Source organism: Panthera leo, chromosome A1, assembly GCF_018350215.1.
Source record: "Panthera leo isolate Ple1 chromosome A1, P.leo_Ple1_pat1.1, whole genome shotgun sequence".
Lineage (NCBI taxonomy): Eukaryota > Metazoa > Chordata > Mammalia > Carnivora > Felidae > Panthera > Panthera leo.
The window spans coordinates 121,902,915-121,928,534 of record NC_056679.1 but is presented as its reverse complement, the minus strand read 5'-3'; the positions used below and the strand labels follow the sequence as shown (position 1 = coordinate 121,928,534).

Genomic DNA, 25,620 nt, shown 5'->3' with positions numbered 1-25,620 from the left:
CACTGCTGACAGGCTACAGACATTAGAATTCATGGGTGAGGAGTGCCTGGGTGGCTCAGTTGATTAAGCATCTGACTTCACCTCAGGTCATGATTTTGCAGTTCTTGAGTTCAAGCCCTGCTTCAGGCTCACTGCTGTCAGCACAGAGATCCTCTCTGTCCCTCGCTCTGCTCCTCCCCCACCTGCGCTGTCTCTCTCAAAATAAACTTTAAAAAAATAATAATGCAAGGGCTAGAGCTGGCCTGAGGGTCTGGGCTTCTTGTGGTGTGGACATCTACACAGGGTCATACAAAGTCCTGAGGTCCCCAACCTATGCTTGCGGATGATGGTGTAAGGCTTGAACCCATGAGCCCGTTGTGTAGAAACTGTGTTTCATAAATATTGGGAATGAGTTTTTTCTTTTGAGGACTTTGGCTTTATAAAAAGGATAGAATAGGACCAAGCATCATTAAGAGCCCCTCCACTCACTGTCCTCTAGTTAATACACAATTTAAAATATTTAGTGTCATCATTAGTGGGAAAAGAGCCTTTCTGCTTGGTGATTCGGTGATTCTATGTAGATTCTACCCTGGTTACCTTCTTACAGCTACTAAAATAAGGCCTTGTACATGACACTAGGCAGAATTAATTCATGGTTAAGAACAAGGACTTGAAAGTCAGCGAGATCTGAGTGCAAAGTGCAGCTGTACCTCAGTCTAGCTGTATTGTCCCCTGGTGACACAAACTCTCTCTGCCTTAGTTGTTCACATCTGTAAAAGAAACAATTATTGTTTCTATGTCAGAGAACTAGTGTGAGGATTAAATGAGATAAAGCATATAAAGCACAGGGCCTGGAATGTAGTAAGCTCCCTGTCAGCAGTAATTATCAGTACTATTCAGTGTTGCTGCTGAATGAATGAAAGTAAGTCATCAACTTGGTATTAAGACTTGGATATGCGGGCACCTGGGTGGCTCGTCAGTTAAGCATCGGACTTCAGCTCAGGTCATGATCTCACAGTCTGTGAGTTCAAGCCCCCCCCCGTCGGGTTCTGTGCTGACAGCTCAGAGCCTGGAGCCTGCTTCGGATTCTGTGTCTTCCTCTCTCTCTCTGCCCCTCCCCTGTTCATGCTCTGTCTCTCTCCATCTCAAAAATGAATAAAAACATTAAAAAAAATTGAGACTTGGATATGCATACACATGGTATAAGGTGCCAAGTGCTTTGCTGGCCATTACATTACCTATAGCCTGCCCTCTGTGTCGTACATAAGAATGGGTAGTGGGCTGATGAAAGAATTGTCGTCTTTCATCTCACCTCCATCTTCTCATCTCACCTCCGTCTTTCATCTCACCTCCATCTTCTGGGGCTGTCATTTTCGGGCCTTACAAGGTTGCTACAGTGGCATCCCAGTAGGCCACATGTGTGGAGAACAGATTGCTAGGTATAACCTTGTAAACATTCTTTATGTCATTTAAATAGCCCACAAGTTCTGTAGTCCTCAGTCCCAGAGTCTCAGTCTCAAATAAAATATGATTGGCTGATGGAGAAGCAGGGCATGCTAATGAGGATAAAAATAGCTCCTGACATTTATTGAGAACCTACAATGTGTCAATCATATGTTCCGAGCAATATGCATCCCCCTTCTGCAGCTGGGAAAACTGAATCTCGGCATAGTAAATAACATGTGAACAGCTGGTAAGTGACAGAGGCAGAAATTGATGGACTCCAGAGTAGGTCAGCTTATCCCTTCCCATTGACTGCAGGTGCATCAGGTGGAGATGACCAAGCCTCGGGGCTCCTGCTTGTCTATTGAGATGTTGGCATGGAGCTTGCCTGATGTTTCTAAGTGCCCAGTCCTAATGAGATTCCCTTGAAGGGAAACTAATGTGAAAATCTAGTTTTCAAGGCCAGGGGCCTTCATTAATGCTTGATCAAAATCCGAGAGGTGTTTCTGTTTCACTGGCTTAATTCTCAAGTTCAGTTCTGATTGATGAGGGTTTTTTTGTTGTTCTCTTACCTGGTTAGGTGAAAATTACGATTTTGGTTTGGCTGTTCCAACAAGGTTTGAAAGAGAACTCATTGTAGTCGTGGGTTTTCTACATACAATTGGATACTGACTCTGTGTAGAGCAGGAAGGAGAAATCTCTGGAGGATATGTTAGCGAAGTAACCTGCAGGCTGGTGTTTGGTTCAGCCTAAGATTGTGATACAAACACTTAAGTGAAACCATACTCAGTTGCCATTATTTTAGGTTAAAAATAAGTATGGGCAAATGTCTGTAACTGTGCATCATACATGCTGAGCACGCAGATGGCAAAGAATTCATTCATTTATCTAACTTTGGTTCTAATCAAGCAACACATGTTTATTGAACATTTGTGCCCAAGTCTTTAAGTACAAAGAAAAACCAAAAAGAAGCTCGCACTGCAATTGCAGTAAGACAAACATGCAAAGTGTTAAATAGCAATGTGAGAGCAGCAGAGGTCTTGTTAAATAAGTGGGCCAGACCAAATGTGGGGGGCTTCTGTGAAAAAAATCATTTAAGGCAAAGATGGTATGTGAAGGATGAGGCGTAAGAGCCCAGAGGGATTTCAGTCTGCGAAGACAGAACAATCAGGCCTAGAAATGGGAACACTCAAAATATACCTAAGCTATGTTCTATATATTCCATTTGAACCAGAGAAGTTCAAAATCAAGATCGACATGTTACAACAACTTTTGATGGGCTCTGTTGTCCAACTGAGGAGCTGTGCCTTTATTCGTGTAAGTGGAAATCAGCTGAAGCTACTGAGTAAGAAGTGCCTGGATAGCAGAGCAAAGGGACAATATACACAAAAGACAAGACTGAGGCTCAGCAAAGAAACACTATTAAAAACCATGACCGAAGAGATAGGAAAATAAATGTCCACACAAAAGCTTATGCATGAATGTTCATAGCAGCATTATGTGTAATAGCCAAAAAGTAGACACCCAAGTGTTTATCAACTGATAAATGGATAAACCAAATCTGGAATATCCATACAATGAGTTATTATTCACCCATCAAAAGGAATGAAGTGCTGATATCCACTAGAGCATGGATGAACCTTGGAAACAGTTTACTAAAGGAGAAAGTAGTCACAGGAAAACCCTACATTGTATAATTCCATTTATGGGAAATTTCCAGATTAGGTAATTTCATACAACCATAAAACAGATTAGTCATTTCCTAGGGCTGCAGGAGTAGGGAAGCAGAAGTAACTGCAAATGGGTATGGAATTTTTGAGGGTTAGTTGATGAAAAGTTTGAAATTTAGATTGTTGCAATGCTTATACAAGTATGTGATTATACTGACAAAAACAATGAACTATAAACTTCAAATGAGGAAATTGTACACTATGTAATTTTATATCTAAAAAAAAACCCATAAACACATTTTTAGGCATCTCAGATGACTCCAAGTTTTGATATGAGAGGTGACCCACAAAGACCAGGGGAATTGTGTAACAGAGGTAGATCCATAGACCTGGAGCTTGGAAATGCTCAGGGCTAGATCCATCAATGTACAGGCCCATGTGAGTCCTTCCATGAGAAGGAAAATACAGAAACCAGTAATCACTTTCTGCTTCCAGGGAGATGACGGTTCTCTATTAGTACCTTACTCACATTCTGAAGATTCTACTCCAAGTTAGACTGTTGTCTTTCTAGCTGGTCCATACATGGTAGAGTTAGTTGAAAAGGATGTGCTCATTTTGTCTTGTTTTGCTTCTTCTGTGCAGTTTTTGAAGAGCCCGAAGATCCAAGCAACAGGTCGTTTTTCTCTGAAATTATCTCTTCGATTTCGGATGTGAAGTTCAGCCACAGTGGGAGGTATATCATGACCAGAGACTATCTGACCGTTAAAGTCTGGGATCTCAACATGGAAAACCGCCCCATTGAAACTTACCAGGTACGGACCACCACCCACCCATAGTTCCATAAGGCACTTCCTTTGTGGACCTCCAAGTCAGCTTCTGCCTACAAAGCCTTACAGTACACAAGAGTAAAAGACAGTGCATCATCATAAATTCCATAAAATTGTCCAGCCTGCAATTGCTATAGGATTTAGACAAGGGTACAGAAGGAGGAGCTTGGATTCAATTTAACCCATATCTACTGACCATTTAGATGTGGGATGGATACTGCAGATACAGAGGTGAACAAGACAGACATGACCCTGCTCTCTTTGAGCTGACTGTGTGATGGGGAAGCCAGATGATGAACAGGGAACTGAGTAGGTGTTGATGCAAGAGATGGTACTGTGTGCATGGGAGCACACACAAGGAGGGTCAGTCTGACAAAAATAAACCCTAAGGCTGAGTCTTGAATGACAGGAGCTAGCCAGAAAAGTCATATCGTTAGAAGGATAGTATGTTCATAGCTGGTGTGTTCAGAAAGTTCTTCTGCCCATGTTCTGTATTCAAGATATCAAGAAGTCTAGAAATCTAAGCCCTGGTAAAGAACATTAGGTTATTTTGTCTTCAGGCTGAGTACAATGGAAAACCATTAAAAGGTTTTGGAGGAAATGATGACAGTTGGGGCTCTGGAATTGGCAGCAAGCGGATAGAGGGAGAGGCAGGAGGAGAGTCTGTGAGTTTCGCTTGCTGATTCAATATGAAGAGAAGAGCAATCAAGAAGAGTGTGCACAGGTTTTTGGCTTAAGCATTGGCTAAATGGTTGGTAGATTTATGGACCAAGGGAACAAAGGAGAAGGCAGTGTGCAGTGTTTAAATTGGCTTTTTCTTAGAAGAGGAAGACCAGGTTTTGAGGTAGAAAGGATTTGAGGAAGTTCATTTCAGGTAAGAGCACAATGGAAGCAAAGATCAAGAGGCAGGAATAAACTGGTCTTTTTAAAGATATTTTGGGTTGGGGCGCCTGGGTGGCGCAGTCGGTTAAGCGTCCGACTTCAGCCAGGTCACGATCTCGCGGTCCGTGAGTTCGAGCCCCGCGTCAGGCTCTGGGCTGATGGCTCGGAGCCTGGAGCCTGTTTCCGATTCTGTGTCTCCCTCTCTCTCTGCCCCTCCCCCGTTCATGCTCTGTCTCTCTCTGTCCCAAAAATAAATAAAAAAACGTTGAAAAAAAAAAAAATTTAAAGATATTTTGGGTTAGATTAAAAGAAGTACAAAAATTCTAGACAGGGATTTAACTTACCTTTTTTTTCTTGAGACATAATTCACATACCATAATATCCATCCTTTCGAAGTCTATGTGAATGTATTCACAGAGTTGTGGAACCCTCACCACTATCCCATTCCGGAACATTTTCATCATTGACCAGCACATTCTGGCTATGCTAGGGAGGAGAGCCTATAGGGGGACATAGTAGCAAACACAACAGTAAAAAAGTTATTGCAACATTCTGGCAAAGGCTGAGAGTAGCTCAGATGAGCTTGTGACGAATGGAAGTGGCCAAAATCTTGTAAAATCAATAGCAGTTGACAACAAATTGGATATGTGATGTAAGAGGAAACGAGGTTTTTTTATCCTGCCCAATTAGGAAAATGGCAGTGCCATTTTATGCAGATGAGGAAATCGAGAATTTTGTTTGGGACATTTTGGGCCAAATAAACATCCAGAAACTGCAAGTAGGCAGCTCAGTTGGAGTTTGGGTATATCTTAGCTTAAAGAAAAGAAAAGGTCAGGACCATGCCCTGGGAACCTGATATTTACAGGTTAAGAAAAGGCAAACTAGGAGGAATGTTCTGGGAGCCAAAGAGACTATTTCAAGGAGAAGGAAACACTAACTACTAAATGCTGTTGCTAAATCAAATAGGAATGGATAGAAAATAGGCCAATGGATATAAGTGGAGGTGAGTGGTAGTAATGAAGGTCTGATTTGCGTGGATTTCAAGAGAGACTATAAATGGAAGATGTGAGTGCAATGAGTACAGATAACTCTTGCAAGAAATTTTAGTTTGAAGGGCAACAGAGAAATGGAGTGGTATCTGGAATGGGATATAGGCATAAGGAAAGTGTATCACAGCATACTTTATGCTGATGGGAATAAACCAGTAGAGAAAGAATAATTCAAGCAGCTAAGTGCTTGAGGGAAGCAAGATGGAACAGGTCCACTGCAGAATTGGTCTTAGATGGGAAGATGGATAATCCATCCATCAAAGTCAGGAGGTTTGTAAATCTAAGACTGAGTTGTGTTGTAGAGTTGCTCAAGGATCCACTTGAGTACAATGGAAGGAGAGATAAAGTCAAATTTGTTGAAGGTACATACTAAGGGTGTGATTATAATGATGGATGGACCACTAAACCTCAGGTAGTAAGGAGGGAAATACTAGGTGAAGAAAAGTAGACAGGAAAATGGATTTAAAGACTTAATGGAATCAAGATAGTAAAGGGAGTGAACTAAAAAGGTAGGAAGTAGCAATAGAGTAGTACTTGTTAAACAGGTACACTTAACAGTCATGGCAAGTCTCATAAAGACCAAGGAGGTAAAGAAAAAAACCATTTAAAATGATGAGGCCAAGTAACTGAGAGACCAGAAGAATGATGGCAGGGGCTCTGGGTGTTACAATTGCCTCAAGGGATGTGGCAGAGGGACTCAGAACTGTTGCTGACTCTAACAAGGTAGACAGCAGCGAGTCTTCAGGGAAAGCAGGGAGCTCTTCAGAAGAGCTAAGGAATCATGGTCTGGAGCAGCAAGGAGCCCACCTACTCCACCTTGATACATATGAGCCAAAGTCCTGCTACTACTGTGGCCACAGAAGAAGCCAACCTTTCAGAAGAAATTCAGAGAGAAGATTGAGGACCCCCCAGGACTTTGACCAACTGTGAGTAACACAAGGTCCTATGAGAAGGTTTGGGGGCCAGAAATGAAGACAACATATGTAATTGAGATAGCTTGTGGTTGAAATAACCTGCCCTATATATTTGGAGTCTTACTGTCCCCTAGATCCTTCCAGACTTCAGGGCCCCGCTTCACAGCACTTACCTTCAGGCTCTTACCTTCAGCCCAGGCCTAGAGCCAACTGGAACGTCATCTTCCAACTACACAGACAAACATGTAGTGTTCCGAACTCCATACCAAACAGAGGGCAGTGTCGAGTAGAACCTGAGTGGGTGGTGTTGACAGGGGTGTAGCCTGCTGGCAAGCCTGGATTAGAGAAAACTGGATTTAGGCTCTTCGGTGGCAGGAGCAATTAGCACTTTCATTTTAGAGAAAGGCTTTAAGAACAAAGCTAGTTTTAGAACACAGTGAGCTGTGACATGGAATAATAAGCATTTTAAGAGCCTGCTTCTCAAACCAAGTTCAGCTACTGGTAGATGTGGAAGTGTTCTTTGTCAAAGGCTATGAAATAGGTATCCTAGCACATGTGTTGAAATGCAGTGTTACAAAAGTTTATTTCAACTTTACATAGCATATTTCAAAGCAATTTAAATTCATATGCTATATAAAAATTTTAATGTATCAAAGATGGTAAATAAACTCTGAATTCCTAGAACACTGTTGAAAAAGACTGTGAGGGCTGGCCCATAGGGAAATAATTCCATCATCAGTTACTAATACCTTCCCTGGGGAGTGAAATAAGTAATGTTCCTGCTGTGTATTTTCATACATGCATCAACTGGTCTCAAGCATCTTTCCAGGAATAACAAATTGTAGACTTATCTATAATTAGCTATTTTCAAGTTTTCCTACAGAACAGGGGTTGGCAAACTGTGGCTGGTGGGCCAAATCTAGCCTCCATTTGTTTCAGTACAAGAAGGTTTACTGAAACACAGCCACATCTGATCATGCATATATTGTCCTTGGTTGCTTTCACAGTACAGTGGCAGAGTTGAGTGGTTGTGACAGAGACATTATAGCCCACAAACCCTAAAATACCTGCTGACTCTTCACAAGGGAAGTTTGTCAACCCCTGAAATGTAAGAACCAACCAATAGAGTTGACTCTTGCTGGGCCTCATGAGCAGTCCATTAACTGTACAACACCAGGCTTCCATGAGTTCATGATTTAAGAAACTCTATGTTGAGAGGTTCAGTTTAGTGTCAAGAAAGCCATACACAATAGGAACATGGACAACAAATATTTAGAACATGAAGAAAACATCAAATTGGGTGAATCTTAAGTTGTCTCTTGCTCTGTATATTAGATGTTTCTAATGAATGTTCTTAACCTTCTCTTCTCTGATGGAGGTTGGTCCATCTTGTTTGCCTCAGGTTTTCTTTCCTGTTTTAGCAACACAACATAAAGATAACATACCTTCATATTCAATGTTCTCTTTCTATAGAGGACTTGAAGCCAAAGCAGTAGGAACAGCCCAAAATTTAGCTGTTGAGGAGGAGAAAGTATTTGTTCAGACCAGATTTTCCTTTGGATCCCTCCTGACTTTTGTCTTTCAAGAACTATTTACAGTTTTGGGCAATGTGGTTCCTCCTAATGGATCCACACTTCCAAACCACCCATGTTTTGATATGTTCATAAAGAAGAGTATAGGCTGAACCAAAAAAATTTTTCAGTAATTACAGTGAAATACTTTTCTAACACTAATTACAGTGAAAATAATCATCTATACCCTTCTTAGAGCTTTGCAGTTCCCAACCATTGTAGGATTCTGAGAAGTTCTGTATCATAGAAACTGCTTAACCATGTGTTTTCAAAACCAGTTTCTCCATTCTCAGAACACTCCGCATCCGTGTCTTCTCTGCAAAGTGCTCTATACCACATCAGAGGAATGAGTAGCATGGAGATAAGGCTGAAAATAAGGAGCTATTTGGCTCAAATTTTTCTCCAAAAAGTAGGAAAACTAGAGTATAGGCATGTCTCATTTTATCGCACTTCCCAGATACTGCCTTTAAAAAAATTTGAAGGTTTGTTTTAGCCCCACATTGACCAAGTCTACCAGTGCCTTTTTTCCAACACATTTGCTCGTTTCACATCTCTGTGTCATGTTTACCATCTCCAAGCTTTATCATATGTTATGATGATTTGTGTTGCATGATCTTTGGCATTACTATCATAATTGTTTTGGGGTGCCACAAACTGTGCCCATGTAAGATGGTGAGCTTAAGGAATATATGATGTGTGTGTGTGTGTTTGCCTGCCAGCCTTTCCCCATCTCTCTGCTTCTCTTCTGGCCTCCATCTTCCCTGGACACAACAATGTTGAAATTAGGCCAGGCAATAACCCTCCAATGGCTTCAAAGTGTTCATACATAAGAAAGAGTCCCACATCTCTCACTTTCAGTCATCAACTAGAAATGATTAAGCACAGCAAGGAAGCTGTGCAAAAAGCAAGGTAGGCTAAAAGGTAGGCCTCTTACACAAAACAGTTTGCCAGGGTGTGAATGTTGAAGGAAAAGTACTTGAAGGGAATTAAAAGTGCTACTCCAGCAAACACATGAGTGGTCCGGAGAGAAAAATGAAACCAGGCCCAACATCCCCTTAAGCCAAAGTATAATCCAGATCAAGGCTCTAACTCTCTTCAATGTTGTCAAGGGTGAGAGAGATGAGGAAGGTGCAGAAGAAAAGATTGATTAAAGCTAGGACAGGTTGGTTCAGGAGGTTTAAGGAAGGAAGCCAGCTGCAGAACACGAAAGTACATCTGAAGCAGCCAGTGCTGATACAGAAGCGACAGCAAGTTATCCAGAAGATCCAGGCATGATAATTCATGAAGGTGGCTACACCAAGCATCATATTTTCAATGTAGAAGAAACAACCTTCTTTGGAAAAAGATACCATCAAGGAGTTTTATAGCTAGAGAGGAGAAGTCAATACCTGGCATCAAAGCGTCAAAGGACAGGCTGACTTTCTTGTTAGGAGCAAATGCAGTGGGTGACTAAGTTGAATCCAGAGCTCATTTACCATTCTGAAAATCCTAGGGCCCTTAAGAAATATGCTATATAGGGGCGCCTGGGTGGCGCAGTCGGTTAAGCGTCCGACTTCAGCCAGGTCACGATCTCGCGGTCCGTGAGTTCGAGCCCCGCGTCAGGCTCTGGGCTGATGGCTCGGAGCCTGGAGCCTGTTTCCGATTCTGTGTCTCCCTCTCTCTCTGCCCCTCCCCCGTTCATGCTCTGTCTCTCTCTGTCCAAAAAATTAAAAAAAAAAAAAAAAAAAAAAAAATTAAAAAAAAAGAAATATGCTATATATACTCACCTGTGCTCTACAAATGGGACAACAAAGCCTGGGTGACAGCACGCTCTCTGTTTACAACGTGGTTTACTGAGTGTTTTTAGCCCACTTGAGACCTACTGTTCAGAAAAAAAGATTCCTTTAAAAGTATTATTGCTCATTGACAGTGTACCCTATCTCCCAAAAGTTCTGATGTAGATGGACAGTGAGATTAATGTTGTTCTCATATATAGTAACACAAATTTAGACTCTCACACACAGCTGATAAAGCAGCAGGAGGGTTTGAAGGGGTTGACTCCAATTTTGACTTTCAAGTCTTATTATTGAAAAAATACATTTTATGAGGCTATAGCTGTCCTAGATAAGTGATTCCTCTGATGGATGCAGGCACAGTAAATGCAAAGCCTTCTGGAAAGAATCTAACATAGTATATGCCATTCAGAGCATATGTCACTCATGGGAAGAAGCCAACACATCAGCATTCACAGGAGTTTAGAAAAAGTTCTTCCAGACCTTAGGGAGGACTTTGAGGGGTTCCAGACCTCAGTGGAGAAAAATCACTGCAGATGTGATGGAAATATCAAGTGGAGCCTAAAGATGGAACTGAGTCACCATAATCTCATGATAAAACTTCAAAGGATGTGGAGTTCAAAGAACATGACTTCTTGAGATGGGATCTACTCCCAGTGAAGATGCTGGGAAGACTGTGGAAATGTCAACAAAGGATTCAGATGATCCCATAAACTTCATTGATAAAACAACAGCAGAATTTGAAAGAATTGACTCCCATTCTGACAGAAGCTCTGCTGTGAGTAAAATGCTATCAAACAACATCACATGCTACAGAGAAATCATTTGTGAAAGAAATAGTCCATCAATATGGCAAACTTTATTGTCTTATTTTAAGAAATTGCCGCAGCCATGAACACTGAGGCAAGACCTACTACTACTAAAAGAGGACAACTCTCTGGAAATCTCATGTTTAGCATTTTTTAGCCATTAAGTATTTATTAAGGTATATATATTGTTTTTTTAGATAAGGAGATTTATTGCACACTTAATAGACTATAGCGTAATCATAACCTTCACATGCCCGAAGAAAGCAAAAAGTTTATTTAACTCACTTTGTTATGATATTCACCTTATTGCAGTGGTCTGGAACCCACAATATCTCCGAGGTGTGCCTACACTGGAACAACAAATTTAGCTTCCATTGCCCCAGGCTTCTATTTCCTCTGTGACAAAGAACCTAGAAACAAGTCAATGACAAGTCCAGAAAAGGCATCAAAGACCTCAGTAACAAAACTATGACCCAGAGGCTAATCCTGTCCCCCACCTGTTTTTGTAAATAAAGTTCTGTTAGAATACAACCCCACCACTCATTTGTTTATGTATTACGTATGGCTACTTTCACATTACAAGGGCTGAGCTGAGAGTTTGCCAGCAAGGTCATATGGCCCACAAAGCATAAATATTTACTCTCTGGCCCTTTATAGAAGAGGTTTGCCAAACCCTGGTCAGGATCAAGAATCAATCCTATTTTTGCCCTCAGACTCTCTTCTGCTTCTTTGCTCAAAAGACTCTTAATCACTAGAGGTCTTCAGCCCTACAAACAGAAATGGCCTTCTACATCAGACTTGTACCACATCCAGGATGCCCAAAACATGGCAGGAGAAGGAAGGACAATGAGTTCAGCTACAGCAGAGTTATCAAATGCCACACATGGATTCTCTTGTCACCAAAGCAGTGAAGTAGGTACCCTGACAAGGCCCAAGACTGCAAGCGGCCATTTGCAGAGTTATACTTTCACTGTCCAAATGACTCAGAGAGCTTTTCAATATCCAAAACATCTCATCGAACATGGGATGAATGACCCAACCGTGCTGACAGTCTCATATAAAATTCACATCCAACAATTTCATGGGGCCCCAGTGCCTTCCAGAATTGCAGCATTGATTCCTAAGCCTCTCCTGCCCTTCCTCACTCTCAGCTAATAACCTTGCTTCTTAAAATGCCAATGGGAGAAATGCTACATACTTCAGGGATGCAGCCTTTACGTCAGACTTTCCTCGGCAGCTCTACCTGCATGGACATCTCCAAATGATCATACCCAAAAACATAAATGGCAACTCCATCCTTCCACTTGCTCAAGACAAAGGTCGAGGAGCCATCTTGATTCCCCTTCTCTCGTACTTCACAGGTGCATCATCCACGAGTCCTATCAGGTCTCCCTGCAAACATGCCTGGAAAGTTCACCATTTCCCACCACTGCTCTCGCCAAATCCAAACCATCATCTGTCAGCAGGTTATAACGAACCTCCCTGCATTTGCTGGCTTACATTATCGCAACACAGCTCAGTGATCCTTTCTGTGAGGTCTCCTCACCTTTCTCAGAATAAAAGGCCCATGTGAATGTTCATCTGCCTCCACACTGGAAGAAAACACACAAAGGCTATTGTGTTCACTGCCTAGCCCAAGCTCATAGTAGGAAGGCAATAGACGTGTGTTGAGTTAAAGATGCAATGAATGGTGTCCTCTAATGCCTACTAGCAAATCAGTTTAGAAAAGGGGACTGTACCACCTTCTGGGCCCTTCTATAGGCCACTAGCTAATTCAGCAAAGTTTTGTAATCCACACTCACCACATAAGCAGCTCATCAATCCATCCTAATATCCCCTGTCTAAAGAGAGCCCAGCCTGGATTCAGACCTGGGCCACTGGACGAATTAACAGCTCACATCAGAAGAAGAGGTCTTCACAGAAATAATCATTTTTAAAAATAATAACTGACCCTCTTGATTTATTTCCCCAACAGGTGCATGACTACCTCCGCAGCAAGTTGTGCTCCCTCTATGAAAATGACTGCATTTTTGATAAATTTGAGTGTGTGTGGAATGGGTCAGACAGGTAAGAAAGGCTGTGTGGCTAGGGAACCTTCCAAAAGGTGGGTCGTGTACTTGCCGAGTCCCTGGGCAACTGATCCTAAGGAGGTCACAGCCAAAGGGGGATGAAAATCAGGCCCCTAGCCCTGGTAGGAGTCCACTGTATGGGTCACCAGATTTCCCTTGAGCTCAGACCTGAAATGAAGGGCACCATGTGTTGAGACCCTCGAGTCCTCTTACAGGACTGGCACAGGTGAGTGTGTAACATCAGCGAGAAAATCCTGTTTTACATACCAGAGCTACATCAACATGGCTGAAATGAGTAACACTAACAATCCACCTCCCAAGTTCCAACCTAAGTAGCTCAGATTTTTGCCGAGCGTACTTTCTAAGTCGAAAATTATCCCTGACCACTTCTGGTGTACCCGGCCAAAGCCCCTGGTCATTGGTTAGCTGAATTCTAGTTGGCCTCATTTATCATATCCCCTCAAAATGATTTATTATTGTTTTAAGGCCTTTTATTTCAACCATACTTCATATTACCTTCTAATGGTTCATTTTTAGTTTGACAAATACAGATGATTCCCCGACTTCCAACATGAAGTACAGGCTACTAGGAGCTGATTTAGTTTGTTGAGGAATGCGGCGCCCACACTAGTGTTTGGAAGCACTCCATTCGGTCATGGCAAGGCACTCAGATTCGAGCTTTTTGTAAAAACAAGCTTTTCTGACCATTATTCGGCCTGCTTTGTCAGTGAACCAAAATGTGCCTTCCACGTAGCAGGCCTGGCAAGAGTCACCACATGTCAGAGGACCCAAGTCGCAGCACCCATTTGGTATTAGGCAGAGGGAAGAGACAACGGAGCAGCTGTGATGTAGGAACAAAAGCTCCCCAGGGGGAAGTGTTTTACATTATTTGTATATTTGTATCAATACATTGATTCATATAGAATTTACTTTTTCATTGTTGATTAATAGATGTGTCCTATTTGTTACTGTTCCAATAACCTCTCTTAACCTAGACTCAGTAAGTACTTATGCGTCACCCCCTCACACATCATGTTCTAGAATCCTGACCACAATCTGACAAAGTTGTTTTCATCATGCCCATTTTATAGTTGCAGAAACTGAGGCTCAGCCAGGTCAAGTAACCTTCTCCAGCTCAGGAGCTAGTATGTAGTAGAGACAAAAGTAAGAAGTTTTCAGTTTGAATCTTAAGTCAGCATTGTTTTTTCCTAACGTCACAGTTTCTTTCCATAACCAAGAAAATTCTTGGTTCAGATAAGGTTTGGAGTTTTAAAAACACAAAAATAAATAGGAAGGACTCTGTTTGAAAGCAGGTCAAGTGATGGTGGGGCCAGCAAATGGCAGTTCATGGGAAGCCATGAGGCCAAGTGGCTGAGTGCTAGGCCCTGGGGTTAGTTAGGCACATGTGGGCTGGAGGCCTGAGTGTGTCACTTCCTCGCAGCGTGACACTGTGCTCGTCACCTGTGCTCATGTGTAAGTCCCCCCCCCCCCCCCGGGGATAACGTAAGGCAAGATGAGACTGCGGCGGTCAAGCATTCTGCACCCTTCCTGATAAGGTAACAACAGCTTATTCTACTACAGAGACCAACACATTTCACAACATCCATTCCCTGGGCCAGAGTAACCGAATCTAGCCATTGATCAATTTGCCTGACACAGCTGATCCAGTTCGTAAAAACCTATCTCCCCTGGCTGTGGCCCCATGCTCTCAGCTTCCCCCTCCCCTGTCTATGCACTCATGCCATGTGAACACCAATGAGGTGTATCCTCTCCCAGTCTAACCAGACCATCAGGGCTTCACCCAGAAATGAGGCCAAGCCAGCCTGTCCAGGGGCAGCCCCTGTGGGATGTTACTGAGGCAGCATTATCCCCCTCTCAGCCTGTCACCAGTAAAGACTCCGTCCCTTGCATCTGGAAGGCTTTGGCAGTCACTGCTCTCAGTAAATCGTCAATACGCCTGAGGATGGAGAGGTCTTATAAAAACATGGAAGCCATCTGTGAATCCACTGGCAAGGCTTCTTTCCCCTCCCAAGTTCTTTTAAAATTTGAATTTGTTTACTCTCTTCCTGAGGGAAACCATGATGACATCCACTTTTTAGGTAACTTTTCTGGCAAGGCTAAATCGAGAGCTGGCTCTCAGCAGAGGGAGGACGCACACGGGTCAGTGCGCTATACGCTCAGGGTTTCTCCCACCATGCCGACTGACTGGGGACAGCCTTGGAGCTTGGGCAACATGGAGGCCCCACTACTACAAAGTTTCCGAAGTGTTCCTCCTGTCGCGACCTCTCTCCAGCCTCACAATGCTGAGGGAGGTAGGGCTGGTATGATTAAAACCACCAGACTCATTTACAGACCCAGATAAGGGATCTATCCAACAGAATTACCAAGGAGGATTATCACAGCCCTCCATTTGCCAATCAATCAAAGAGCTTGTTGCTTTTAGTGATTCAGGACTTAAACCACAGTCACACTGTTGAGCCTGTTTGGGTTTTTGGTTTTTCATAAAACTTAGGGTGTCATAAGCTGCCCATGATGTAACACCATTAGCTCCAGAAAGACACAATGGGGATAGGTTACTGCCTTTCTCCAGAGCATTCAGTCACTCCCTATTTCCTCTCTACATTGCAGCGTCATCATGACAGGCTCCTACAACAACTTCTTCAGGATGTTCGACAGAAACACCAAGCGTGATGTCACCCTTGAGGCCTCGAGGGAAAACAGCAAACCCCGGGCTATTCTAAAACCGCGAAAAGTGTGCGTGGGGGGCAAGCGAAGAAAAGACGAGATCAGCGTTGACAGTCTGGACTTTAGCAAAAAGATCTTGCATACAGCTTGGCATCCTTCAGAAAATATTATAGCAGTGGCGGCTACAAATAACCTATATATATTCCAGGACAAGGTTAACTAGGAGGACAAGTTATTACTTAATAATCTCACATACTGAATACTAGTCAAACATGTTTTTAAATGTTTCTTTTGGTCTTCATTTGATGCATTGACATTAATTTCCCTATGCAGAAGACAATTGGAATAGAATTAAAAAGAGTCCAACTTTCCCAGATCCCCAGTTCTAAGAGACTTTTGTCAAACCCAATAGGTTCTGAGACACTTGTGTTTAGAATTGAGAGCTGCCAGCTAACACTAATTCTCCATAGTTGACTTGAATTTCTGATGCTTTTATTGCCCGGTTTTCTCTGGTGGGTCCAGTGTTTTGTTCCTAGGTGTCTGCTGAGATAAAATGAGGTTGTCTGTAGTATTTAAAGAGAAAAGAGATAAGTTTTTTTTAATTAAGCAATTCCATTTGATTGAAAAAAAAATCAACAAAAAAATAAACACCGTTTACTCTTAGAGACATTCTCCTTTTTTGTGTGTGAAAAATCACAAGCAGTCAGCATCCCCTGCCCCCACAGCACTTTTTATTAACAGTCTAATTTGAACCGGAGATTTATTTCATGAGGCCACGAAGAGGACCCAGAATGAGAAGGGAGGGGACACATCACCACTGCTATACTCTTTTTCTTTGTAAGCGCCATAGAAACAGCCTGAGAATTTGGCTAGGAAACCCCATGAATGCTTCAGGGGACATAAAGAGAACACTTTCCACACAGTGCTTCTCAGAGTTAGCTTGGCAAGGCCATGTGGGGCCAGATTCCATCTGCTGCCTTGTTATGCCTGCTTTTTGTAATTTTAAATGGCTCCATATAATCCTCTACTTACATGTTGGTTGGCTTTTTCTCTTCAACCTTTTCCAGTTTATTTATTCCATTGACTTCTAAAGGCCAAGGTCTGGTTGTTTATTATCTGGCATTCGAAATGATGCGGCAGCACCACCCCTGGCTCCTGGAGAAAGGCTGGTCTGTTCCTTTTGGGTGTGTCTGCTACCCAACCCCCTCCCTCTTCCTGGGTTTGGTGACCAAGAGTCACAATCCATCCATCTCCACCGCAGCTAGAACAAAAATGGCCCATAAAAAATGCTCATTTGTGAAGTCTAATCAAGTGTTTCTAATCCACCTCAAGCTCACCATTTAGAAAAATGCACCAAAGGGCTCTCTTCCTACAAAAATGGAATATGGGAGAGTCAAGAATCTTCCACAGTACAGTGAAGTCTGCTTGAACCTATGCAGTCTGGTTCATCCTTCCCCCTCCACGTTTACCATTCAGACTTCTTTTAAGTTCCAGAAGGTTCTGCAGGGCACAACTCTGGGAAAACTAAATGAATTCATAGGATTTATAAATTTGAAGGAGGAGGTGGGAGGTTCCCAGAAAGCTGGGTCTGAGCTTAGTATCTCCATACCTGTCTTGCTGACTCATTCCCCTTCTTATTCACGAATCTTCCATTTTGTGAGTTAACAAATGGCTTGAAATGAGCATTTTTATTTTAAAGAGAAAGTCTCTTTTGATTCACATATTTATTACAAGTTCCAACTCCAAGTTTACATTGCTTGGGGAGGCAGGAAAAAAATAGGAACCCTATTTCCATTCTAAGCTACTATCCATTTAATAACAGCTTTTTGGCAAGGTAATAGCTATCTAGAACTTAAGAGAACACTACTTTGTAAGATGCATCCCAATTTCAGAAACATTAAAATATGAGAAGTACTTCTCAAAATTGAAGGATCATGTGGATAAAAGATGTGACTTTTTTCCTCAGTGTTTCTCCTCTTCCCTCAATGAAAGCCTGTCTTCAGGCATTGTCCATAAAGTGGCCCAGGTGGAAACTCTCTGGGCAGGATTCCTGCCTGGCCTGGCTGGGACAGTGTTCTTGGAGGAGACTTTAGAGAGGATCAGAAACTTCTCCAGCTGATAGAGAATTGTCTTATCAGGATAGATAGAAGGAACAATGAGTTATTCTCCAAAGTTTACTATCAGCTTCCTTATGGCCTTCTCTCTGCTCCTCTGAGACTCATCTCCTCTCTTTGTACCAGGTGGGGCTTGTGAGAGATCACTGTTGCTCAAACTTAGGCATCAACCAACCTCTGTGCTATTGCTCATTTAAGTCACCTTTTTTAAAAGTAACACTTAGCCTCCTCCAAAGAAATAATGATGAAATATCCATTTTAGTGTTTTTTAGACATTAAAATAATCACATACCAAGTAATATAACAAATGTACCCAAGTACCACCTACAATCATCTTGTGAACCATGAAGAACATGTTCCAACTTTAGGACACAGAGTAACTGCTATCAGAGAATATTCGGAGGCATCAGAGAGTCCCGATGGACAATGCTTCTTCACTAACTACAGTCACCAGTGCTTCCCACAACCCATGACAGCTTTGGTCATGGTTTTGAGGGATTCACAGGCCCCCTGCATGCTATCTGTGGATCTTCATAAAATCCCCCATGCTTAGTCCTACACCCTTGGCACATAGATCCAGAGAGTGGGAGGGATTTGCCAGAGATCTCAGAGTTAAGAGCACAGAGCAGCCACTTGAATAAAGAATGCATCAGGAAAAAAACATACAAGATTCCTGGACTGGAACAGGAGAGGAAGGAGCTAGAGACTAGACCTCAGGCAGCAATCGCCACCACCATGTATCAGCAATGACCTGCTCTGTGCCAGGTACTGAACTAGGTATTTTACAATCCCAGTTTCCTTCTGCTCCCATGCTGGGGATCTTCAACATCCACCCAATCAATCCCTGTTCCAGCTGACACTAAAAGCTACCTGAACGCTGACTTGCCACACTGTCAACAGTGTGTTGGGTTCTAAGAGCCCTGCTCTGCCTAATAGTGCAAAGTCTGCTGCTTGGTATGAGCCATCACTTTGCACTGAAGGATGGCAGCTGACTGAGGAGGAGAGGGAGTTAGAGCTTCCCAAGGCTTTATTGAAATGATCCAAATAAAACAGAGTTCCTGACATTTAAAAAGCTGCACTTGGGCAGAGATCCATGCTGTCTTATCTGGAGGTAGAAGAGGATTTTGAAGTAACAAAGAAGAAACATGTAAATGAACATCAAGTAGTGGGGTGCACACAGGTGAGTGGGCAGTAAGAACCCATTTGCTTCTTAAATCCTTAAAGTCTGGCTCCTGTCTTCACTCTATTGGACAGCTTTGTGTGTGTGGGGGGGGGGGGGGGGGAGCCTGTCGGTAAAGCATCTTTAAACTTCTCAGTGATCTCATAATTAACCATAGCAACACCTATTAACACAACCAGCATATGAAAGGCAGTCAGTTGGAACCAGGATGAAGCTAAAATTCTTTTAGCTCCATACCCAATGAAGTAAGTCATCCATCTCCAATGTATTTCTTTTCAACACTTCAGGACCCATTATCCTGAAAGTTGACCCTAAAATGGTCAATCACTGACAAGGGGGAGACCACAATTTCCCTTCCTTCAAACCAACTGGCTAAGGCTCCCCTCCTACCTATTCTCCCACCCCTACGGATTCATGCTTGTCTATTCACTCTGCTGACTGTCTGCAGGGCTCAAGAGAGCCCTAGTAAGCCTAATAGCAAAGCTTTGGGGGTGACACTATAGTCCACATCCTGAGTGAGCCCTCTTCCTAATCTGACTCCATTACGGACGTGTAGATGAGGCAGGTGTGGGTTTTTTTTTTAATGTTTTTTATTTATTTTGAGAGAGAGCAAGCACACAAGTTGGGGAGGGGCAGAGAGAGAGAGAGAGAGAGAGAGAGAGAATCCCAAGCAGGCTCCACACTCTCAGCACAGAGCCCAACACAGGGCTCAAACTCACAAATTGTGAGATTGTGATCTGAGTTGGAATCAAGAGTCGTACACTTAAACTGACTGAGCCACTCAGGCACCCCAAGGCAGTGTGTTTTAAACAGTACCACCAAAGATACTGCAATCACCACTTCACCCCTAGGAAACATTCACACTGCCCCCTGAGTCACTAGGTATCTGTCAGAGCTTAACCCATCTCTTCCTCCCCTATTTCTAAGTCAAGCCTCAGGAACTGCTTTCCCTTGGAATGACTTGCCTGTCATAGAAAGAATGTCAAACTGGGAAATAGGAAATGTGGATCCTGCCCCTGACTCCACTGAAAAGTAATTAAGAAACTTCTAGAAGTCACTTAAGGTGTGCATCAGTCACGTCGTCACCTGTGAAATAGTCACAAAACAATCTGTCCTCGCTCACAGAATTACTGTGAGAAGCACAAGAAATTTATTTACTTATAATTGCTTGGTAAGTTTGAAGCACCATAAAAATCGTAACAGCAACAATTCTCACTATGAAGACATACTTGTAATTTCTCATTATCTTCCTTCTTTAAGCCCCTGAGATTAATGCCAGTATTATGTTCGTTTTGGAAATGAGGAAATAGACTCAAGTTGTCAACGTAGCCACAGGCATATAGCCAGTAAGAGACAGAACCAGGACTCCAACTCAAGATATCTGACTCTAAAGACAGAATTCTTGAAATACTGTTTAATACATGATAGTAGCTAACATTTAATGAGTCCTTCTTATTACGGGCCAGGTTGTGTTCAAAAATTTCCCATCTCTTAATTCATTTATGCCTGAAACTCTAAATGCTGGTACTATTATGGTTTCCATTGTACAGATAAGGAAATGGAGGCAGATTGTGTAACTTCACTAAGTTTACACAGTTCACAAGTGACAGAACCAGACATTTTGGTCAGCATTCTTATCCTCTATCTCATCTCACATTATATATACAGTTGGAAGTTACTGATTAGCAAACAAGTCCCATATTGACCCATAAGTTCATCAATATTAATCATAAAGTGAGTGCCTGGCAAGTATCATGCAGCCAGGCCCCAACAAGGGGCTGGAGTCACAGAGATAAAGCCACTCGTCCCCACCCTCCAGGAGATGACAGCCATATAGGAGCAGCATGTAATTAATTAATAATTAATAAGGAAATAGTTAATGAGGATGGATACGAAAACAACCTTTCAGACTACATGACCTCTAAATAGAATATTAAAGTGGTTCAGTCAACACTCAAAACATGATATGGCATTTCCAGTAGGGAGAACAACGTATGTGAGAATGGATATGGCATGGGAGCATGAAGTTGAGGTTTCTTTCATTCTGTCAGAAACACATTTTCCATTTGCCAGAACTAGCCTAGCCCTTCTTTCTTTCATTCATTAACAAGAATGTTTTCTTATTGAGAGGGGGAGAGGGGGAGAGGGGGAGAGGGGGAGAGAGAATGAGAATCCCAAATGGTCTCCACACTCAGCATAGAGCCCAATGCGGGGCTCGATCCCACAACCCTGGGATCATGACAGGAGCCAAAATCAAGAGTCAGATGCTAGACCAACTGAGCCACCCAGGCGCTCCAGTAACAAGTATTTATTAAGCCCCCATATCCAAAGACTGTGTTTAAGTGCAAAATAGATGGCAAGAATAAAAGGAAGCTACTATTAATGGGCACTTATTATATCACAAGCACAGTATAGGCACTTTTTAAAATCATTACAATCACCTGATGGATCAACATGTTACTCCCTTTTTACAGTTGAGAAGCCTACTAAAAAAGGTTCAGTGACACAGTTAGTGTTACGCAGACAGAAGTTTCATCGAGATCTGTCCTGTCCCAGATCCTGTACTTCCATCACTGTAGTGAGTAATGCATAGCTACTTTGTCTTTTTCTTTTTCCACTAGTGAGGATTCAAACAGACCATCTCTCTGCAAACAAATATTGCCTGACAGCTGACAAGGAATACAAATTTGGTCTGTCACTAAAACAGAGCGCAAAGTCAAGTGGCTCACAGAGATCTCTAACCCCTAACCCTGACCTTATTATTACTGTTTAACTATCCTCCAATTTAGACCTTCCACGCACCATTGGTTAAACTGCTGGTGGCCAAACAAGGTGATCTGCCATCTCTGCTGATTCCTGCCTTAGACGTTGTCACAACAATGATCACTGCCAGGAAAGAAACGGGCATAATAACTGCCACATTCCCAATCCACTCCCTATCCCTAATTCCCTGAAAAGCCAACCTTGGTTTTTTGATGGACAGCTCCTTTCCTCCCAACTCGTAACTCTTTGTTGCGAACCCTGTCATTTAGGTTGCTGCATTTGGTTTGAATCAGAGAGGAGCCAGTACTTCTCCCAAACTCAGCCTTGCACAGAAACCTAGAGACCACAGGGAAGTGGGACCAACCACAAGTACTGGAGTTCTTGCACTGATTGGCTAGTGATACACTCCCCCCCCAACCCCAGCGAGAGTAGTAAATTCTTATGTGGGTCAAAGAGAACCCAGGAAGGCTGGCATAGAAGTGATGGGAGGAGGCTGCTTCATTGGTAAAAGGAAAGGCACTGTTTTAGCATTCTAAACAGGTGCTCAGTTTGAGTCATGTTCATGCATTCATTTATTCATTCAATAAACACTGAATGATTGATCACATACTATCTGCTCAGACCATCTGCAAGGTGGTCTGGGGAAGCAATATTAATACTCCCTGTCCTCAAAGGGCTTACAGTGTCATGTGGGATACAGACAAATTCACAGGCAGTATTAACAGTACAATGTCATGGTTCAGAGCCCAGGGCGCCTGCCTGGTTTCAAAGAGTTCCCACCACTTAATAAACTGAATGACCCTTGGTCAATTACTTAACCCCTCTAGGTCTCCATTTCCTTATTGATAAAATAAGGACAAAATGGCACCTATCTCATAAAATTGCTATGAAGACTGAATGATTTAAAACATTTTAGAATTGTTCCTGACCAACAATAAGTACTCCATGCATGTTTCTTGCTATTGTTCTTTTAGGACTATAAAATAGGTCTCATGGGTATCTCAGGGTCCCAGAAGAATGCCAAGTAACACCGGTTCACCTAGTCCAGAAGCTACTGAAAGGAGGGGACTCCTAAAGCAAATCTTGAAAGATAAATAGGGAATGAATTATCCAGGGGAAGAGAAAGGAAAAGAGTGTTCCAGGTGTCAAGATAGTATATGCAAAGGTTAAAAAAAAAAAAAGTACATGGCATGGGACTTACACTATTCTGGTATGCTGGACTAGGAAAAACGGGAGGGTGGACCAAGAGAAATAAGGAGACATAAGGTGGAGAAGAGCCATGCAGGATATACGAGGTAATAATGATCATTAATGAGTTTACACATCAGAGATTCTCCAATAGGTATGCTGTAAATGACTCAATTGAGGAATTATGGTTTCCATAGCTTAGCAAATATTCATGTCCAGGCACAGGGAATATTTTAATAAATTCAGCTCGAGTGTTCCTTTCTTGACCACCCTAAGTTCCCAAGGCATTATTTAGTTCACTTTTGTATCCCCAGAGCATAGAGAAGTCTCTGGCTCCTAGTAGGTGCTCAATAAATATTTGTTGAATGAATGAAGAAATAAATGAGTGAAGAAGACAGACACAGCCTCTGTCCCCAGGAAGCTTACAAGATGAGCAGTTTGCCACTGGGAGTTTGAGTCAAGTGGACCTTGGTATATGGCATCACAGGACTGCTCAGAGGAGTCAAGAAGTAAAAAAAAAAAAAAAACTCAGAACTAGTGAGCCAAGATGCTTTAAGAGCAAGCCACCAAGGTTAGATTGCAACCTTAGTTAATAGAACACATGTGTCCCTGCCTGATGCATTACCTCCCAGCAGTAGCCAGCCTTCTGGGACTCTGCAGAGCATGCAGAAAGGTTGACAGCTTACAATCAATACCATGTTCACTGATGCAAGGAGCAACATTATCACATCCAAGATATTACCCCCACATCCCAGCTCTAGCACTAAATATTCCCCATAACAAGGCAAAGGGAAGTGACAAGAGCTATTATTTTCAACCCTTCCACTTTGAAACAAGAGGTGAGGCAAACCTTCCCGTGGATGTTCTTTGGAAAGGCAAGCAGTTCCCCAAAGAAATCACTCAGAGCTAAACCCACGCCTAATACAGCAAGACAAGGATGCTACAAGATTGGCATTTTCATTTGCCTTGGTGTCCACAATCTAGAAGGGGAGACTCTGTGGGCAGTGGAGAGGCACAACAACAAATTAGAGGTGGGTGAATAGTCGGATTGGTGGGGAATGTGTGAGGTGTGAATGCTGGAATTTATTCTCCATGTCCAAGTCACTCTAATAAAAAAAAAAAGATACTTGACTCCCCCCCCCCCCAACTTTGACTTTCTTATTTCAGCTTCTTTGACTGTGGCATAATTGAAAGTCATATTTCATCTAGGTTAGTGGTTTCCAACTGCAAGTGCAGGTACCTTATGAACAGTCAGCCTGAATTTATCAAAGACAGCAGCAAACAAATGCATGTTAAACAGCACCTATTTCTCTGCAGGAAAGAAAGTGGGGTAGGTCGTGTTACAAGGCAGCCACAAAGCAGTACTGCTCAGTACCCTGCAGCATGGTTCCCTAGCCTATGATGGAACTCTTAACAGGAAGAACACCAGGGCTAGGACACCAGGGTTGTTTTCTTCATTCCGTGGGACATTTATTCAATGGCAGCCTCCATTTTTCAGCCCTTCATTTCCTGACAAGATGAGGGATATTGCTTACTTTTCATTCCTTTTTGGAAAGGCAGAAAGGTTAATTAGTTACATCTGACATGCTTGTTGATGAAGGAATCAGCTGACGCTCAAAGATGGGTATATTCATTGAAGATCTGACAAATGTCATAGAAATTCTAAGTGTTCATCATGGAAAAGAAAGCTCAGTTCAAAAACTGAGGTCTTCCAAAGTACAAAAAGAATGTGCCATTTCACAAATAAAATGTGGCTCAAAACAGCTCTTCACTGTGACCAGCACAAGCACGGTTAACTAACTCCCATCAGTCTCCAATGATGGCCACAGAGGGCCATACGGTTGAATCTTGCAAGAATGGCAATTACATTTTTCCCTCTTCTCCCACATTAAACAAATGATGGATTCTTCTTAACCTATCACACACACATGCATGCACACATGCACACACACGCATAGCCTCAATACCCCACTAACAGATCCTTCTCTCTCAGGTAATCATCTCTGAATTCATGATTCTGCCTGTCAGAATGGTGGGTGCTTCCCAGCTGCCTAAGAACACAACCTAGAAACAAAGGTTGTAAATTTTTTTTTTTACTGTATTTTATATCCGAACTGGGGATTCATTTACACATTAAAACTCTGCTGCCTTGGTGGATAATAAAATTATATGGCTCCAAGTTAAAGTGTAATGACGTCCTTTCTCACCTGCTTGTTATGTTGCTTAGTCACAACAACATTTTGGATGGAACAACTATCCTAGTAATGAGTAACAATTGACTATTATAGTTTGTGGTGACATTTCAATTTTCTCAGGCTCTTGCATGATCAGGGAAGTGTTTTTATCTGCCCACATTTGCACAGAAAGTTACTCCAAGATCAAGACTAAAACAAGGTCTTCTGAATCTCCAAGATCAGCCTTATTTCGTTGTGGTTTTTTCCCCCTCGTGTACCTAAAACTCATGTGTCTACTCAAGTGTAGGTGGAAGGTGTGAATAACAAGTTTTAATTCATACTCAAAGAGCTTTCAACATTTCTGTCTGTGGTACCACAGTTCTGCAGGTGCTGGGAGAAGTGTCCCACGCCAAGTCTCACTAGTGTCCACAATGGCACAGATTCACACAGATAGGCCATTACATTTATTCACTACATTAATTATCTACCCACAAAATAAAATGCTGTATTATTTGCCTTCCTATAGGTATT

The 25,620-nt window shown here is 42.4% G+C and overlaps 1 protein-coding gene and 1 long non-coding RNA gene across 13 annotated transcripts in view; both read left to right on the top strand.

The window, feature by feature from the left end:
- PPP2R2B (protein phosphatase 2 regulatory subunit Bbeta) overlaps positions 1-15,957 on the top strand; it is a 314,800-nt gene extending 298,843 nt beyond the window's left edge. For all 12 annotated transcript variants that reach the window (XM_042938584.1, XM_042938553.1, XM_042938527.1 and 9 more), the window contains 3 exons: positions 3,735-3,904; positions 12,892-12,983; positions 15,614-15,957. In XM_042938584.1, the coding sequence (XP_042794518.1) occupies positions 3,735-3,904; positions 12,892-12,983; positions 15,614-15,893 (542 nt within the window). In that variant the 3' untranslated portion in view covers positions 15,894-15,957. The remainder of the gene's footprint in view (positions 1-3,734; positions 3,905-12,891; positions 12,984-15,613) is intronic.
- Positions 15,958-19,143: 3,186 nt separating this feature from the next.
- Positions 19,144-25,029, top strand: LOC122200504. The gene is made up of 3 exons (XR_006193825.1): positions 19,144-19,209; positions 21,439-21,542; positions 24,909-25,029. It is a non-coding gene; the product is annotated as an uncharacterized LOC122200504 (long non-coding RNA).
- Positions 25,030-25,620: the final 591 nt, after the last annotated feature.